The following is a 16,673-nucleotide window of genomic DNA, read 5'->3' as shown; positions in this document are numbered from 1 at the left end:
TACGTAAGAGACTCTCGCGTCTCTTTGTCTATCTTACGGAAAAGATAGAAAGAATGGGGGTAATTAGCAGTCCATAATTATATAGTGAAAGGGTGCTATACACACTAGTATTGTGTATATTGTATATGTATGTACGTACATGCACGCATGCATGCACATTTGCGGAAGTTGAGTTATAAATGGCGGAACCAATCAGAGAAGAGGAACGCTATCCGCTCCACTCTCTCTTGATTGGCTGCGTTTGGCAGAAAAAACGAATCAGTTTGCGCTTAGTAATTCGCAGCACAGACGTTATGAACTCTTGCATAACGTATAATGCATAGTGCATAAGGTAATTTAGTTGATTTGCTTATGCACTATGTGTATGACTTATGCAAAAGTCTGTGCTGCGACCTTAACAGTGTCAATGTCGTGTTCAGTCATTAGTTCGCCAAGATTAGCAGTATTAGTACAATTGTATAAGAATCGAAGTACAAAGCATACCAAAGTGATGAAAATAATAATGTAATAAATGATGTACATACAATTAATCACTACATGATATCAAAATCAAACACAGGTCTGTCTTTAAGAGTGCTATACAAATATATCAGGATACACAGTAATATTTCGCGCCAATAGAATTGATCGGTACGCGAGACGTATGTAATGATCATATCAATCACGTGTCGTTACTTAGCAAATTTGACATTATTTTATTTCAAATAAGTAAAATATACGCCTTATAAGTTTATTTCTATACCGAATAATCTCATTGATGACATTTCAAATCAATTGTTCAATCATGTCAATTGATTCGAAGATAAATTCTATACCATGCAAAGGTTATAATTTAATTTTACTTGATAGATAATTCGATTTTTTATTGAAACATATGTTCTACGTTATTTTCTTAACACATTTGTATTTGTTTTATCAAATTGAAATATTTTGTACTAAATTACATGGCAAAAATATAAAACATTTGCTTGATAGCCACTTGGATTAAATTTATTATTTAAGCTTGCAATATCATTATAGATAAAGTATGGTAATTATAAAACGATGCCGCTGGTTCACTGGAGTTTTGAGATTGTTACCTCAGAATACATATTCCAATCTCAAGCTATTAAACTACATAGCTATGAATTTTAGGCCGTGTACAAAGATTTATAGTTCCTCCACAATACAATACAATAAATATAAGAATGAAACAAATCCCAATATACAGAGGAATACCTATTCTTTGTTGAGGGTAGAAAATATATCGACTCGTGTCAAGTTAGTAAGTTTACAACAAAATAGATGTTTAAGCATCGCTGCAAAGCTAGTCAATAATGCCTCACCTAAAGTGCAACCATACATGAAGCTTATGAGGATAGATAAACCAACAGGTAAAACTTGATTACTTAATTATTTATTATATAATTAATAAATAATTATTGCATATACTTTAATTCTTTTCTAAATTTTCTGTTAGGAAGCTGGCTGCTATTTTGGCCTTGTGGATGGAGTATTGCATTAGCGGCTCCTGCCGGTGCCATACCAGATCTATATATGTTAGCACTTTTCGGTATGGGTGCATTTGTAATGCGTGGTGCAGGATGTACTATAAATGATATGTGGGATCAGGACATTGACAAAATGGTACAATCCTCTATAACGTTTTAATTTTGTGTTTTGGATTCACTATTTATACAGCTTATTATCCTAGGTAGTGAGAACGAAGGATAGACCTTTGGTAACAGGTCAAATAACGCCAAAACAATCGCTAATATTTCTAGCTGGACAGTTGAGTCTGGGATTGCTTATATTATTACAATTAAATTGGTATAGCATATTTCTTGGTGCCAGTTCGCTAGGTACTGTATGTTTTACTATTTATTTAAGATCTATAATTTTATATTTAAAATGAATTAAAAATATTTGATGTAATATATCTTGATCTTTCCTTTTAGGTCTAGTAATAATATATCCTCTCATGAAACGAATAACGTACTGGCCACAATTAATTTTGGGAATGACTTTTAATTGGGGCGCTTTATTAGGATGGTCAGCTATACATGGATCATGTAATTGGTCGATCTGTTTGCCACTTTATGTAGCTGGTATTTGTTGGACTATTCTGTATGATACGATATACGCTCATCAGGTAAATATAAAAAAAAAATGAAAAGTACAGCAGAAAATGTTACATTGTTCATCAATTTCTTTTTGTATATTAGGATAGAATGGATGATATTCGGATAGGTATGAAGTCGACCGCCATAAAATTTGGAGAAGACACAAAATTTTATTTATCTGGATTTGGAATAGTAATGATTGCTAGTTTAATTACCTCCGGTATATTAACTACTCAAACTTGGCCTTATTATACTGCCGTTGGATTAATTGCAGCGCATATTAATAATCAGGTTAAAAAATTATGAATTATTAATTTAATATAATTGCATCCATCATTTAATATAATTGCATTGATTAAAGTTATTTCTTTCTTTCAGATATATACTCTAAATATTAACAATCCTACGGATTGTGTCAAAAAATTCATATCCAATCAAAACTTAGGCATGATATTATGTATTGGGATTGTGTTAGGAAACTTAATGAAAAAATCAATACTGGAAAAAGAGAATGAAGTCAAAGAAACAAGGCATCAAGATATTGTACTGGATGAAATAAAAAATAGACATAATTTATAATTCAGTAAGAATTTTAAAATAGCACTTTTTAATTATGTAAAATAAAATTGGATAAAATAAGATAGAGATTATAAAATATAAATTCTACTTAATTCATATGTTAAAATTTTCAAACGCTATAATTTCAAATAAATATTTTTATATTTAATTGGAATTGGATTATAAATTAAGCATATTTTTTTATACTTTTAATGGCAACATCAATATGGTTTAATCATTCTCATAGTTATAAAAGAAGAAAATTTCTCACAGCTGAAGAAAATTAGTATCATCAAATAGAGCAAATTGTGATTTTTAATTGTAGTAAAACTTTTCATTATATAATAAAATCTATTATTGTGCTTGTGATAATACTTATACATTACTTTAAAATAAAATAAGAGACATTAAAACAAGAAAATCACATGTCTAGAATCTCAATTATTATTAATAATTCTTACAATGGCCATCTCATTTCTTATTAATCTTTGTTATGAAATTCTTAACCAAGTCATTTTTTTAATAATAACTATAAATTTAAATTTATTTTATACGTTATTGCTGCTTACTTTCCTTTTCCTTAATATGTTCAATATATTTGTCATGAGTTAACGTTGATTGTTTGAAATTTTCCAAAACTTTTAGATTTGGTAATATTATAGCCAAATATCCACCTTTATGTGGGAGTTTCTTGAGAAGTTGTGGGTTTTCTGACAATGCATTGTTAACTTCGATTAACTTTCCGACTATATAACATTTGATAACATACGTTTGTCCATCCTTGCATAATATAGTACAGATATTCGAATTAGTCTGCAATGGTTGTGCACCATGCTTACTTTTACCTGAGACTTTGTTCAAAGATCTATCCAATTTATCGCTAACCTTAAAGTCGACTTTCTGTATATCTTTGTTGTCTTGCAAAATGATGTGACTAGGTGCCAAGGATAGCATACAAATGCGATTACTATGAATCCATATACATGTATCATTTCCTAGTGATTGCGCATCCATTTTGTAATAAGGGGTAAAATAACGATCAGTAACAGTAGGAAAATTACCATTATATTGTACTTCGTCCAGCATGCCCGAGACATCCTCATCAGGGGGAAATGTAAATGACTCGTCATCGCTATCAACAATCGCTGATGTCTCCTTATCACTGTCAACAATTGTTGATGCCTTCTTATTACTATCTATTAATTCATCATACTCTTGTTCTTGAAGAGAAATTTCTCTTCCATCAGCAATATCTTTAACTGCATTTTCTAGCATATTGTCTTCTTCCTTCTTACACAATTTCTTTCCATAATCGTTTTCAGATTTCAATCGTTTGGTTTTTGGCTCGTCAATCTTCAATTCCAAATTCATGTTCGATCGTTAAAAGTATGTATTAGCACATACAAGAGTATATACAATTCGAATTAATTTAATCTAGAGTTGTCACAAGTAACACATATAGATTTCTCAACAGAATAATCAAATTATTTGAATTATTTCTGTAGTTTAGGACTTTAACCTGTTTTGGAAACGTGCGCTTTCTGTTCTATGAATTTCTCTCTGAAATAAATGGCGGGATTAAATCATATTAATTCCAGAGTCATATTAATTTCGGAGTGAAAATCGGGGACGACTTACTTGTTCTTTTATGCATTTGATCATCGCTTTGTGGATATGTTCACAATAACCCACTAACCTTCGATACGGATGCTGCAAATATATACAGAATTATTGAGACGGCACACGGTAAAATTTACGAGTGATATTACCTCAGCCTCACAATCCTGAAATTGGCGATATATCTTGTTACAAGCGGCATTGTGTGCTGCCAGCGATTTGTAATTCATATTTTTGTTTTGGTAAAATTATTTGTAAAATTTCTTCATACCTTTCATTATGCAATCGAATCCGAACGACAATTGCACTATTCGTGCTTTGTATATTTTCGTAGTTATATCTCGATGTAAGAGGGTCTTAGCATGCACAAACGTTGCCGTCATTGCCGTAAAGTCACTAGATTTATGAAGTACCAACAGCTTAAGAAAATCACAAAACTGAAAACATAACCTTCTGTGAAAAAAAGCGACATGTGATATTAAAATAATTAAAATAATTAATTTTGTACTTTATTATCATGCATTAATGATGTACTTTGTTACTATACACATGCGGCAAAAATAATTATTAAATAGTCCTTGGTTTTTCGTCAGGTTAATATTATGTTTTTAATTTTGCAGTTGGCAGTGCTGAAATTTAATCGGAAATTTAATCAAGTGTTTAATTGAAGTTGGCGAGACTGGCTCTAAGCACAAACAAATGACTGTGTTTCAAATTGACTATCAGCGCTGAAAATGCTACAGTTTACATTACGTGCATTATAGATTTTCAGTACAAGCAATTAATTTTGAAATATAGCCATGTCAATCGCGTACCAGACTCGGAGACATCAGACCTCGATTCGAATTCCAGCGGAGCGAGCTGATTTTCTCGTGCTATCGATTACGCTTTAGGTATTCGAATCATATTATTTCAAAATATGCAATATGAATGTTGAATGAGTATTATATTTTTTGCTTCTATATATATACATTTTAATGCACACACACCTCAAATTTACACAGCACGTCAGCATTTTTTTTACCACTCAAAAATACTCTTCAAACGTTATTACAACTCGCATATAACTCATATAATCGTATGCAATCGATTCTACCATTCGTTTTTACGGAAAAGTTCCTGTTAATTGCTATTTAAAATCGAAGTCGTACTCATTGAGTGGAATGCGCGTTTTCGCCACTCAAATTAGAATTGTTTGCGCGAGCTAAAAAAAAACGGGCTGGCATGATGAAACATTTTTATAAGAGTTTAATTTTTATTGCAATATTCATTTTTTTTCAATGTTACCTCTTAAATTACCTCTTATCCAAATTGTCCCTGAAAATTGATTTCAGTAAAATTGTACAAGTGAATCGAAAAAAATGATGTTGCATTGTAAGATTTAAAGAATAATTTTTCATGTTGAGTAAATATTTCTTAAATATGTGAGTTTCCTGCTTTATATTCAATTTACAGATGAAATTATTCAAATTACGCTGCTGTATCTTGCTGGATTTGAACTTGAAATCTAAAATTCCAAGTGAGTGAGGCCAAAGTTTATTTTATATTTTTATTATTTTATATTTAGTTTATTGCTATATTTATATTTAATTTGTTTTATTTTAAAACTATTAAGCTTTGTGCAATTATATGATTCCCAATTCCCTTATCAGACGTTTAAAGAAATGGAAGCAAAATCTAATTTAATTAAAGTTTAATATTATATAGAATAGAAATAATGAAAAATAAGAACAAGATTCATATGTATTTGATGGAGTTTAAAGTAGCGTAAGTTTATTTTTTATTTATATTCTTAATACAAAAATAAAATGATTCATTACTTTAAGATTATTTAATAAAGCAACCGATATAATTTTGGTGAATTTGAAGCTGGAATACGGTAAACACGTCTAAAAGGAATCGTGTTTGCATATTTACATTTAATGCAACGTTTGCAAAACTGCAATATTTAACATATGAATGATGTACATTTCTGTAGGAATATACTGTTTACAAAAAATACAGAAATGAATTCATAATTATACAGATTCCAATTGCTTTCCATGCTTTAACGTCATGTGGCTGACGTGCATGATGATCTTTGCATGAGCAATTGTTTATTTATCTGCCATGATTTAGTATGACCATGTTTATGTGTATGCGATCGTCCCGAAAATTCTTCGAATTTTATTTTATTATGTCAACAATTGTTATAGTAAATCATAATCCTACCGAAAATGTTATTTTAAAAAATTAAGTTTTTTTTACAAATCTAATTCACAGATAATTTTATATAATTGCAATTACTTATTGTTCTATTTTATTTAATTAAGAAGCAATATTCAGTACTAATTTTGATAAAAAATGCAAAGTTTATTATTTTGTCTGAAAGATTTTTTATTGCAAAATTTAATTTCTTAATTTGTTAAATATGTCGATAATCAATTGAATGTTAAAGAATGAATGGAATCTTACTGATGTTTATATTTAAATAACGATTTGTTTATAATAGTTAGTTTTTATGAAGATAATTTTTCTGGAGAAAAGAATTAATTTGAAGATTAGTCAAAGAATTTCTCTTTGAGAAGGCATTTATCTACGAACGTCTTGTATAACGTGTTGCCACGATCAGCGTTAATATTCTGAAACTATCATCGAAAGCATTTTTTCTGACGCGTTTTACGAGCAATCCTCGATATGTGGTACTGTTGTAAAGCGCGGGAACTAGAAGCTAACTTGTATCTGCTCTGCCTTGCTGTTTTACGATTATGATCGTCTTCTACGTTGCCACATGGCTCGCCAGTAGTTCCGGTCGAGGAATTACTCTCTGTAGTTCGGTACCCTGCCTCTTCTTTCTTCCGCCATCCTATTTCCTCTTGAGAGAGATATTTCAACCCTTTTCAAGACGCTGAAAATAGCGGCTATCTTCTTTCATGTACATCCTTGTACAAACTTACAATAGATACACTATTCTAGATTTTCTTTTAATATCATGTTGGAATTGTTGATCGTGCCAAGAAGAAAATATTTTTGCGTGTTTGTTATTAATATTTTTAAATGATAATTGCAGTTTTAATTTATTATATCTATTTATTAATTTATATATATATTAATTTATTAATTTTTATTTATTCTGCATTTCGTCTTGAAGTATTCCTCAAAAATTCATTATAATATAAATACTTCGAGTTTTAGTACTTTGAATACTCTGAAAATTCATAAGGAAATACAAGTATGAGCATATGCACGAGATGACGCGAATATCCAAATGATTCATGTATAGTCATGTCAGCTACGTGTAATGTACGTGTATTATTATAATTGTCAAATAAACAGTGCATTAAGTATGCAATATTATTTTTTCACATTAACGACGTGATAAGGAAACTAAATTTACATTTTATTGAATGTTATAAGTATGGTTGAACTGTATTTATTTATTATACAATATAAATTTCTACAAATTGCTATTACATAACTTCAAAATAGTCGCATGCTGCTTCTTTATTTTTATTATTATATTCACGTTGTTAAAAGATTAAATGTTGTTAATTTCATAAAATTTATTTCGCGAATAGTTTTTTCCGTAATAATTAAATAAATAATGAACGACGGTTATAACTTTTAATTTAAATAATTTGATAGTTATTGTATTGACAATTAGAATTTTTTTCTAATTAATATCACATGGAACAATTCTTAAAGTAACATTATAAATCAATTCAACAATTTTTTAAAACATTCGTTAAACTGATTGAATTATTTGCAATAAACATTACATAAATATAAATATTATATATAAATATCATATAATATTACAGTAAAATATTACATAATATTGTGATGTATCACAGTAATATTTCTTTTTTTATTCAATTGGATTCAACTGGATTTAATTGGATTGAAAAATTTTCTTATTCAGAATTTTGAATTGAGCAACACGATGCACAAAAAAAGTTAATATTATTTTTATTTAAAAGTGTAGAAATGTGCTTGATATATGCAATTCCTATAAATAAATAAAAATTCATTTGGATTGAAAAGGCTTTATTTTAACATTCGCGAACGTGTATTTCTAAAAATGTGAATCTTCTTCAAACCATTTCAATCCAATCTAAGTAGCACAACAGCGCCTGCAAAGCTAAAAAGCGTTTATATGCGCTTATATGCGCTTTTTCTTTACGCTTTCTTAATGGTTTGTAGGTGCTATGTGTTACTTATGCATTCTCGTTTACTTATTGGAATATACATTTTTCACTCTTTAATCCATAATTGAGTTTTTACATTTTATTTATAAAATAATCTTTACTGTAATAATGATAAATGGAAAGAGAAAAATTTTTAAATTATGTGATGGACTTTTTAATGAGCAACATACTCTCTAAAAGTAAATCAGTGTATTATACCGAGAAACAATAAATATTCGCTGATGATTTTATCAGTTATAAGTGTAGCACTGAAGTCAGTAATAAAGTAATAAATAATACGTTGATTCACTTTTAGAGAGTAGAGCATTTTTATATAATTATAATTTCACAAAATGCAAGAAAAAGAATAATAGTTAGTTTCGCAATACAAATATATATATGTACTTTATTTCTCTATATCTTACATATAATAGTGCTGTGGTTGTCGTTTCGTCAGATCTGCACAATCGCGCAAGTCTACTTTATTCTTCAACTTTTAATGATCTTTTATCTTTTATCGAATAAATCTATAATTTTCGTAATACATTGTGTGTGCGTAATTGACGTCCGAGTCTCGGCGATGGTATCCAAGGAAATCGTCGTCCTAAACGAGACGTGAATATCGGCGATAACAGATGGTCGTCCTCGTCGACTTCGTACGAATCTCCATAGGAAGGTAGATCCTCGCTCGATCCTCGTCCTAAACGTGGTGTAAATTGAGACGGTTGTCTCTTGTCGTTAGCTGAAATTTATTCTTGACAGTTATATTTAATGAGGAAAATTATATGGATTATATTGAATCTCGAAATTCGCGAATCGATACATCAATAAGTTTCGACGATGTCATTCAAAGCATCAGAATGTTAAATGAAATATCTCTTCGCTAGATAAATTTCCAAACGAAACTTTATGGGACGATCCTGAGAAATCGGGCAAATGAGAATGTAACGCAGATGTTGGAACGTGATCAAACAATAATGTCAATTATTAATTAACATTAAATAGTGCAGAACATAATTAGTGCAGAAAATTGATCTCATTAAAATTGATTTCATTAAAAACGAACGTTTCGATTTTTTTTCATCATCAGCGTTAATATTTATACAGTTCTTCAAAAATATGAGACATTACCTATGCATCAATAGCAGCCACTAAAAAATTGAAAGATTCTAAGTGAGGTGCATGAATTTCGTTACAATCTTATACAATTTATTTCTGGAACGGATATAAAAGATACCGTGTTATTGGCAAATTATAAATACTAATGAAAATGTGTGACTTACTATTTGATGCTGAGAGATGTGGAACAAAATTAGAAAATAATTATAAGAATAAAGTCCAAGAATTCGTGCAATAACCATTATAAAAGATATATATATATATATATAAATAGTCAGAGTATAAGATAATACTAATTAGTCAAGTTTACGGGGAGAATTTAAAGATAATAAAAAGGAAACTAAAATTTTGTTTGAGTAGAATTAATAAAAAAATATTTGTAAAAGAATTAAGAACAATTATATTCTAATAATTATATTCTATTAGAGTGACAGCTTTAGTTTGCAAAAGCATTTTTATTTTTCACAATTGTTCATAACTCGAATATCTCTGTATATAATTTTGTCGTAAAAAAGCTTTTTTCATGCTGCTCGAAGAATCTCGCTATGTGGAAGACAAATGCAAAATTAACGTTATAGCAAAAATTGACAATACTGTCGATTACATGTAATTATGATAAAAGAAAAGAATTATTGAATGTACTCTTATACTAGCAAAATAATGCGCAAGTTCGAATCATAATAATGTCTGTATATAGCGATGAATTACTTCAAAAGATTTCAATGAATTCTCACCGGGAATCGTGATGATCGCCCAACGCACGCCTTCCAACGCATTCGCTAGAACTTCTATCTCGGGACTCACTTCCTGTTTCTCGTCCGATCTACGTCGTTTTCCTAAACGAGGTCCGAACCACATACCGCTGGCGATGTCCTGCGGGGTACGTTTCATACACTTGCCTTCGGTACACGAGCCGTCGTTTGATCCGCCGTTCAAGCCCATTTCCCTCCCTTCTATGAACGCACAATTAATAAAACCAATCGAGACTTTAATGACTGCGTACGCAAAAATCGGTATTACCGTATTCACCGGAAGCGCGAGACCCCAAGCAGAGCAGCATAACCAGGATGCAGATGGTAGTTGCGCGACTAACGAGATTCCCGGTGACGATCATTTCGGATACGTCCTTTCTCGAGACTCTGTAGCGGAATAATGTCAGGCACGATGGTGATCCTCGGGGTTTTATACAGATGATTGTACAGCGTCGTTGTAAAGACATCGATGGTGTTTTTCCATCTCATTGTCTTTCACCTCTTTTCACACCCCCGAGACCAATCACGATGGCTAGCAAGAAACGATTCGTCTTTATTTCAAGCCTGTCTGTCCTACATACGCAATGAGGTTTCTGGATTCGCGCGCGAATCCATTCCTGGAACGGCAACACCCACGCACAGGGTGATTTCTATCCTCGTCCTCGGAGAAAAACGTTGTTGGTTTTCATTAATTCTTTCGGTTTCAATGAATGGATGTTACATCGATTTATTTGCTCAAAAATAGAAACATATTTTATTTTAATTTGCGAATGAATTTCATTTTATCGTACACAAAATGACTATAATCTTTTAATTTTATCTTGTAGAACTTTATATATATATTTTATTAATAGAGAAAGACAAGATTTTATATAATTAATGTATATAAATCCTTTTTTTACTATACATATTTATACGTTAGTTGATTTAATAGCATTATGATTATTAATTAAAAAATGCTTCCAATATTATATTGCACTATTGCAACAGATGATAGTCGTAAAGTGAAGCATCAAAATGTTTTAAATAATGATATAATTTTTGCAGAAAAGAAGATTTTGGTGAAGTATCTAAAAATTTAGCTAAATACAGGTCTGAAGGTAATTTTGAATTATTGAATTATTAAAATAATTATATATGTAGAAAATGTCTAAATTATTATAGTTGTTAGAATGTCAAAACTTTTTGTATCATTGCTTATCATGCTTGAGATTCCTATGTAAATATTATTTTTATTATTTACTACTGATGATTCAACAAAATTATTTTCAGAGCTCTGTAACTAGAACTAAATTTTAGATATTTTAGCAAAATCGTTCCCTTTCATATCTCTTGAATTGTATTAAAATAAATATTTTACCCAAACCCTATATTTAGAAAAATTTTTTTGTGTTACAATATTATCTTTTCTACTAAAATGATGAAATTTTATTTAAAGAACGTAATTAGAAAAAACTATTAAATTATAATTCAAGTTTCATATTTATTTCGGAGATTTACGAAATCGACTTAACATAATTATAAATAACATACATATACGTACACATACTTATAGATATATATTTTTACAAATCCTGTTTTTCTCGTGCGTATTTTTTATACCCCACGTGGTGTAATAAATGACTGCGGCTGCCTGACGTCCGATTGAACGAACGACGATTAGTCTTGAATTTAACTTGTCGATTGCCGGGTTAATTCAGCGATCAATGAGTTCGCATTCTTTGCACTTTCTCTATAAAAGCGTCGGATCGGTTGAGCGAACCCGGCATTATCTTAAAATCGCGTCGTGTCTTCAGAAATGTGCTGATATAAAATTCCGTATACTCTTATTATATATATCATGTTATTAATATTAATATATTACTCTTGTACAGTTTGTGCTTGTTATTACAAGAAAACGCGCACAAATAAAAAAGTGAAACTTTGCAAAGTTTAGTTTAATTACGCGTTTTGAATTAATGCTTTTGTATATTCGGAATATATAAATTTTGACAATTTACAGTTAATATACTTTGTATATTATTGTTTTGTTATGTTTTATCATTATATTTTTTATTTTTATTAGTATTAGTATTAATATTCATACCAATTATTTACTGCCGATGTCAATTACTTGTCTTTATATTATAGTTAAATAGCATACAGTTTTTATACTGTTGAAATGATATTAATTGAAATAATTGAAGAAAATTGAATGATTTTATCTAATTTATATATGCAAATTATTAATAATATTTTTTCATGTATTTAAGATCGTCAAGATAAGAAAAATATTTATAATTATAATCACAATATATGCATGTAAAGTTTTATCTAAATGTTTTTAAAGTATTCATTTTTTTGCTCTTTTCTTTAATTTTATATCATTATAATGATGCATTTTATATCATTATAATTTTATATCGGTATAATGGTGAGATTGTAGAAATATAACGCGGTACCTTTGCGAGTCATTAAAACAGACGCAAATTAATTTCGCAATTGTGCGCGTCTTTTTGGGACACACATACACATATATCACACGTATGTGCAATGAGTACATCTTATTCGAGGCTCTCCCGTAATTAGGGAGAGCAACTCTACACATGGATGTGTCGTGGTTTTTCAGTGAGATCTAAGTGGTCGAGTCACACTCGTCCTATGCTGACTACGTGCACCATCATACTTTTAATACTTGTCAAAGCAAACAAACGCCCGCTTCATACTTTTTTACCGCGATTTGGTAGACATACGATATAAGAGTACTTGCATCTGTCGAGCCGAATGTACGCTACGAAAATCTTCCCACGTAACGATATTTTTTGTTAAATATCTTTCTCTTTTCTCATATTGGAAAGATCATTCCCGATTTTCGCAGTGATCAACTCAATTATACTAACAATCTAATTAATCTGATCTAATGAATAATTCTACGTGATTTTTAGACTAATACGAATGAAAATTTTATACACTCATGTGTTTAAACAAAAAAGTATTTTGTTAAAATATTAAAATAAACGTTTGCACAATTATCATTATTGGGAACAAATCAACAAATTGATTGATATAGACGATCATGGGAGTGATAAGTCGACTTGATCGAAATATACGAAAAAGTCAGATAAATCTTCTGATGAACTATCAGGAATGTCTCGCATCTGGTGATGTGATTACTGCGTATCGTGATTACTGAAGTTTCATGGCATTCAGAGGTCTTTGTTTCGATCTTATCAGTCTGCTCAAACCATTACTTTGAATTAGCGATTAATCATTTGCGAAAGAGCTTCTCTCTAATTTCCTAGATCGACAAAGATTAGTGCTCTTTGAATTTTTCTGATAAAACTTCAGATTGTCATTGATCTATTTTTCAATTGATTTTCATTACACTTATATTTATTTAAATATATATATACACTTTATAAATATTTTTTATATATAGCGTTATGTATAACGATTGTAATATTTTTAATGATGTCACTTATTATAATTCGAGATATCTATTAAGCAATTTATTAAATGATTTTTTGATTATTTTAATATTTCTTTTTTTCCCGCGACAACTAAAAATATGATCACTCTTGTGCTTTTTGTGGATGGAAAAAATCAAGAGTAGGCACGTGCTATACTGGAATAGGTGCGAAAGAGGGGTAGGTGAATCGGCAACGCTTTGTAAACTCTTGCCCTGACGAAGCCCAGAACACCTTCTGCGGTCGACGATGCACGGAGAGTAAAAGAGAAAGAGAGAGAAAGAGAGATATAAACACTTCCATGGTACCGTAAGAACTTAGCTATTCTCAGTAGCCAGGAAAGGAGAAATCATTTCCTCACATGTGAAAACGAATTTCCGCAATATACATATATTTCTATATAAGCTGATTTCCAAACACTCATTGCATTATAATCAAAATTATAGTTTGCGCAAATATTTTATTAATCGGACTGTCACTTAAAATTAAACAACTACGAAGTGTCTTTCAATAATTTGGTACACAGATCTATAATCTTTGTAATAAATTTAAAGACAATTTTTATTTATTTATTTATTTTTATTTAAATAATAAAATATCAATGTTTTTATAAAAAATTAAAATTAGCGCCTTTGTGAGTAAAATTTCTAGTCCTTGAGCAATAATTAAGCAGCGAAATTGTATTGTTTGCTCCAATTCAAGCGGGCTTTATCTTACTGACATTTCAATTTGAAATACAATTATATGAAAGGAGCGATTTTGTTCAAAGTACATAAAAATTTAGCTAAATACAGACCTGAAAATAATTTTGTGCCAGATCATCAAAATAATTTTATACATATCCTTAAGCATGATAAGCAATGTTGTAGAAAGATTTGATATTCTAGCAATGAGCTTGAGCATTTTACATAATTATTTTTACGTCTTCTTGAATATCTCTATAAATTGTCTCTAACAAAATTATTTTTAAATTTATATTTAACTAAATTTTTTAATACTTTGGCACCATTCTTTCTATTTACCTAAATAGTAACGACTTCGTACGCTACTGTGAAGTCGAGCCTAATAATTTAACAGAAGTATTCGCAAATAATTCCTACTATGAAATTGAGCGTACAAAGAATTGTTTTCGAGATAGAATGCTTGACAGAGAACACTGACGTCGGAGAGCTAAGGGTTAATACTCTGACACGTCGAACATGCAAGAAAGAGAGAGAGAGAGAGGGGAGAGAGAAAGAGAGAGAGAGAGAGAGAGAGAGAGAGAGACCTGAATATTTACTGCGGTATTTTCTTACAATAATAACAGACTATTCTATCTTCAGATCTGAATATTAATTTCGATTTTATCAAATCAGAATTTAATTGATTAAAGTCTCATATATAATATTAAGTAACAAGTCTAATTAATCCTCCTTGCTTAACTCGCCATTTCGAAATGTAATTCATAATTTATTGGAAAAATTCTTAAAAATATTAACACTTTACTTATCAGTTTTACATCAATAAAAATAATATAAATTCTGATAAACTGTGTAATATAATTTGATCAATATAACTGTGATAATTCAGGCAGTATAAGGTAAATGTCTCGATAACTGAATGTGTTCAGTGATTAAAGAAATCAACAATATATTTGTAATTATTTAAGATATTTGTCAATAACAGCAAGAGAATGACAAACTAAAAAGAAGAATATTAAATAAAGAATTTCTTAAGACTTAAAAAGAAAAAGTGAAATATTTTGTATCAAAATAAAATTGCAAATTATTGCGACAAAAAATATTTATTTCAAGTTTTGTAGTCATATTTACATCTTACTCATTTTAACAAGACATGTGTCTATATTTTTAATTTTTTTAAATATTGTATTTACTTAAACGTAGTGTGTATTTTATAGTTGTAAGAAACTGAAAATTATATTTAAAAAATTTGTGTTATTACAGCTTCAATTACTATTATAGTTGACATGGTGTAATGTATCAATGAAATTTCACTTAAATGTTTCTTTTTTTAGATTTATATGAAAGTATTTTTCAATTATTGACGAAATAAAGTTTTATGTAGATACAAATTCTTTTTGTAATGCCATTAATTAACAATCAATAACGAGAACTAATTACACTTCCTTATTAGTTCAGTCATCGAGACATTTATCTTACGTTGTTGAATCGTTCAATTTGTTATTAGAGCACCGTGGTTTAATAGTTGGATGTAGAAAGAATTGTAGGATCAAATAACAAAATACGAGGGTTCGTCAGCGTTAGAAGAGCCGGCTGAAATGTTTACGACGAAGCAACAGCAAGGCTCAATTATTAACATTCTCGAAGTCTCGTGGACGTGCACGCTCGCATATGATATAATGCCACTCATTTTGATAAACAAACGCCTCGTCAATCGCTTTGGTAATATCGATCCCGAAGTTTGTGATCACTCGCGTACAATACACAAAACCGACAATGTTGTCTTCGACTGGGTCATCGAATCGTTGTTTAGGTACGATGGACATTGATAGACCGATGCTATCAAAGACAATCGTAAATATTTAGTCTCAGAAGAATTAAAGTTCTTGATATCAAAAATTATTTATGCTAATTTAACATTTAATTAACCGTAAAGTGGTATGTAATTCAAAAATTTTTGGGGTAGTAAATTTGGTGTGATAATAAAATTAAATAATTAAATATTTGAGTTAATTAAATCTGGAAATATATTATACGTGAAGTTACTTTATAAATGAAGAATATGGAATTGTTAGCAAAAAGTCGTGCTTTAGAGCGATAGTATAATTTTTCTATAGAAGTTTTTTTCTTGAAAATTGAATAAATTATAAAAACATTTTTTATGCGATATGACGCGAGTAATCGAATACAACAGTAATAAATTTAAAGATTAGCAAGTGAGCGAAATTAATTA

At 29.7% G+C, this 16,673-nt stretch overlaps 4 protein-coding genes and 1 long non-coding RNA gene across 8 annotated transcripts in view; 2 read left to right on the top strand and 3 right to left on the bottom strand.

Moving 5' to 3' along the window:
• Nucleotides 1-343: 343 nt before the first annotated feature.
• Nucleotides 344-2,696, top strand: LOC108752102 (4-hydroxybenzoate polyprenyltransferase, mitochondrial). The gene is made up of 7 exons (XM_018492718.1): nucleotides 344-559; nucleotides 1,021-1,373; nucleotides 1,460-1,626; nucleotides 1,694-1,841; nucleotides 1,938-2,131; nucleotides 2,205-2,393; nucleotides 2,481-2,696. The coding sequence occupies exons 2-7, from the start codon at nucleotides 1,028-1,030 to the stop codon at nucleotides 2,679-2,681; spliced, it is 1,245 nt and encodes a 414-aa protein (XP_018348220.1). The 5' UTR covers nucleotides 344-559; nucleotides 1,021-1,027; the 3' UTR covers nucleotides 2,682-2,696.
• Nucleotides 2,697-3,129: 433 nt separating this feature from the next.
• On the bottom strand, nucleotides 3,130-4,047 carry LOC108752110 (protein Simiate). 2 transcript variants are annotated; one of them, XM_018492747.1, is made up of 2 exons: nucleotides 3,722-4,047; nucleotides 3,130-3,655 (listed from the first exon to the last, which is right to left on the bottom strand). In XM_018492747.1, exons 1-2 carry the CDS (start codon nucleotides 4,029-4,031, stop codon nucleotides 3,216-3,218), a joined length of 750 nt encoding a protein of 249 aa, XP_018348249.1. In that variant the 5' UTR covers nucleotides 4,032-4,047; the 3' UTR covers nucleotides 3,130-3,215. The 2 variants fall into 2 exon arrangements, with proteins under 2 accessions (XP_018348249.1, XP_018348241.1); XM_018492739.1 differs by having other exon boundaries at nucleotides 3,130-4,047.
• Nucleotides 4,048-4,083: 36 nt separating this feature from the next.
• On the bottom strand, nucleotides 4,084-4,650 carry LOC108752130 (COX assembly mitochondrial protein 2 homolog). Its single transcript, XM_018492775.1, has 3 exons — nucleotides 4,430-4,650; nucleotides 4,299-4,370; nucleotides 4,084-4,220 (listed from the first exon to the last, which is right to left on the bottom strand). Exons 1-3 carry the CDS (start codon nucleotides 4,505-4,507, stop codon nucleotides 4,167-4,169), a joined length of 204 nt encoding a protein of 67 aa, XP_018348277.1. The 5' UTR covers nucleotides 4,508-4,650; the 3' UTR covers nucleotides 4,084-4,166.
• A 441-nt stretch (nucleotides 4,651-5,091) lies between these two features.
• LOC108752139 overlaps nucleotides 5,092-16,673 on the top strand; it is a 15,716-nt gene continuing 4,134 nt past the window's right edge. The window contains exons 1-3 of one of the 2 annotated variants that reach the window (XR_001939533.1): nucleotides 5,092-5,170; nucleotides 5,733-5,796; nucleotides 13,902-14,216. This is a non-coding gene — a long non-coding RNA (uncharacterized LOC108752139). Of the gene's footprint in view, nucleotides 5,171-5,732; nucleotides 5,797-13,901; nucleotides 14,217-16,673 lie in introns of those variants that run through there. The other variant, XR_001939534.1, reaches the window with a different exon arrangement.
• Nucleotides 8,883-10,781, bottom strand: LOC108752120 (PBAN-type neuropeptides-like). 2 transcript variants are annotated; one of them, XM_018492753.1, is made up of 3 exons: nucleotides 10,583-10,781; nucleotides 10,297-10,515; nucleotides 8,883-9,185 (listed from the first exon to the last, which is right to left on the bottom strand). In XM_018492753.1, the coding sequence occupies exons 1-3, from the start codon at nucleotides 10,779-10,781 to the stop codon at nucleotides 8,971-8,973; spliced, it is 633 nt and encodes a 210-aa protein (XP_018348255.1). In that variant the 3' UTR covers nucleotides 8,883-8,970. The 2 variants fall into 2 exon arrangements, with proteins under 2 accessions (XP_018348255.1, XP_018348264.1); XM_018492762.1 differs by having other exon boundaries at nucleotides 10,297-10,512; nucleotides 10,583-10,702.

The sequence above is a fragment of the Trachymyrmex septentrionalis genome, unplaced genomic scaffold (assembly GCF_001594115.1).
Source record: "Trachymyrmex septentrionalis isolate Tsep2-gDNA-1 unplaced genomic scaffold, Tsep1.0 scaffold112, whole genome shotgun sequence".
Lineage (NCBI taxonomy): Eukaryota > Metazoa > Arthropoda > Insecta > Hymenoptera > Formicidae > Trachymyrmex > Trachymyrmex septentrionalis.
This window is presented reverse-complemented; position numbering and strand designations above follow the sequence as displayed.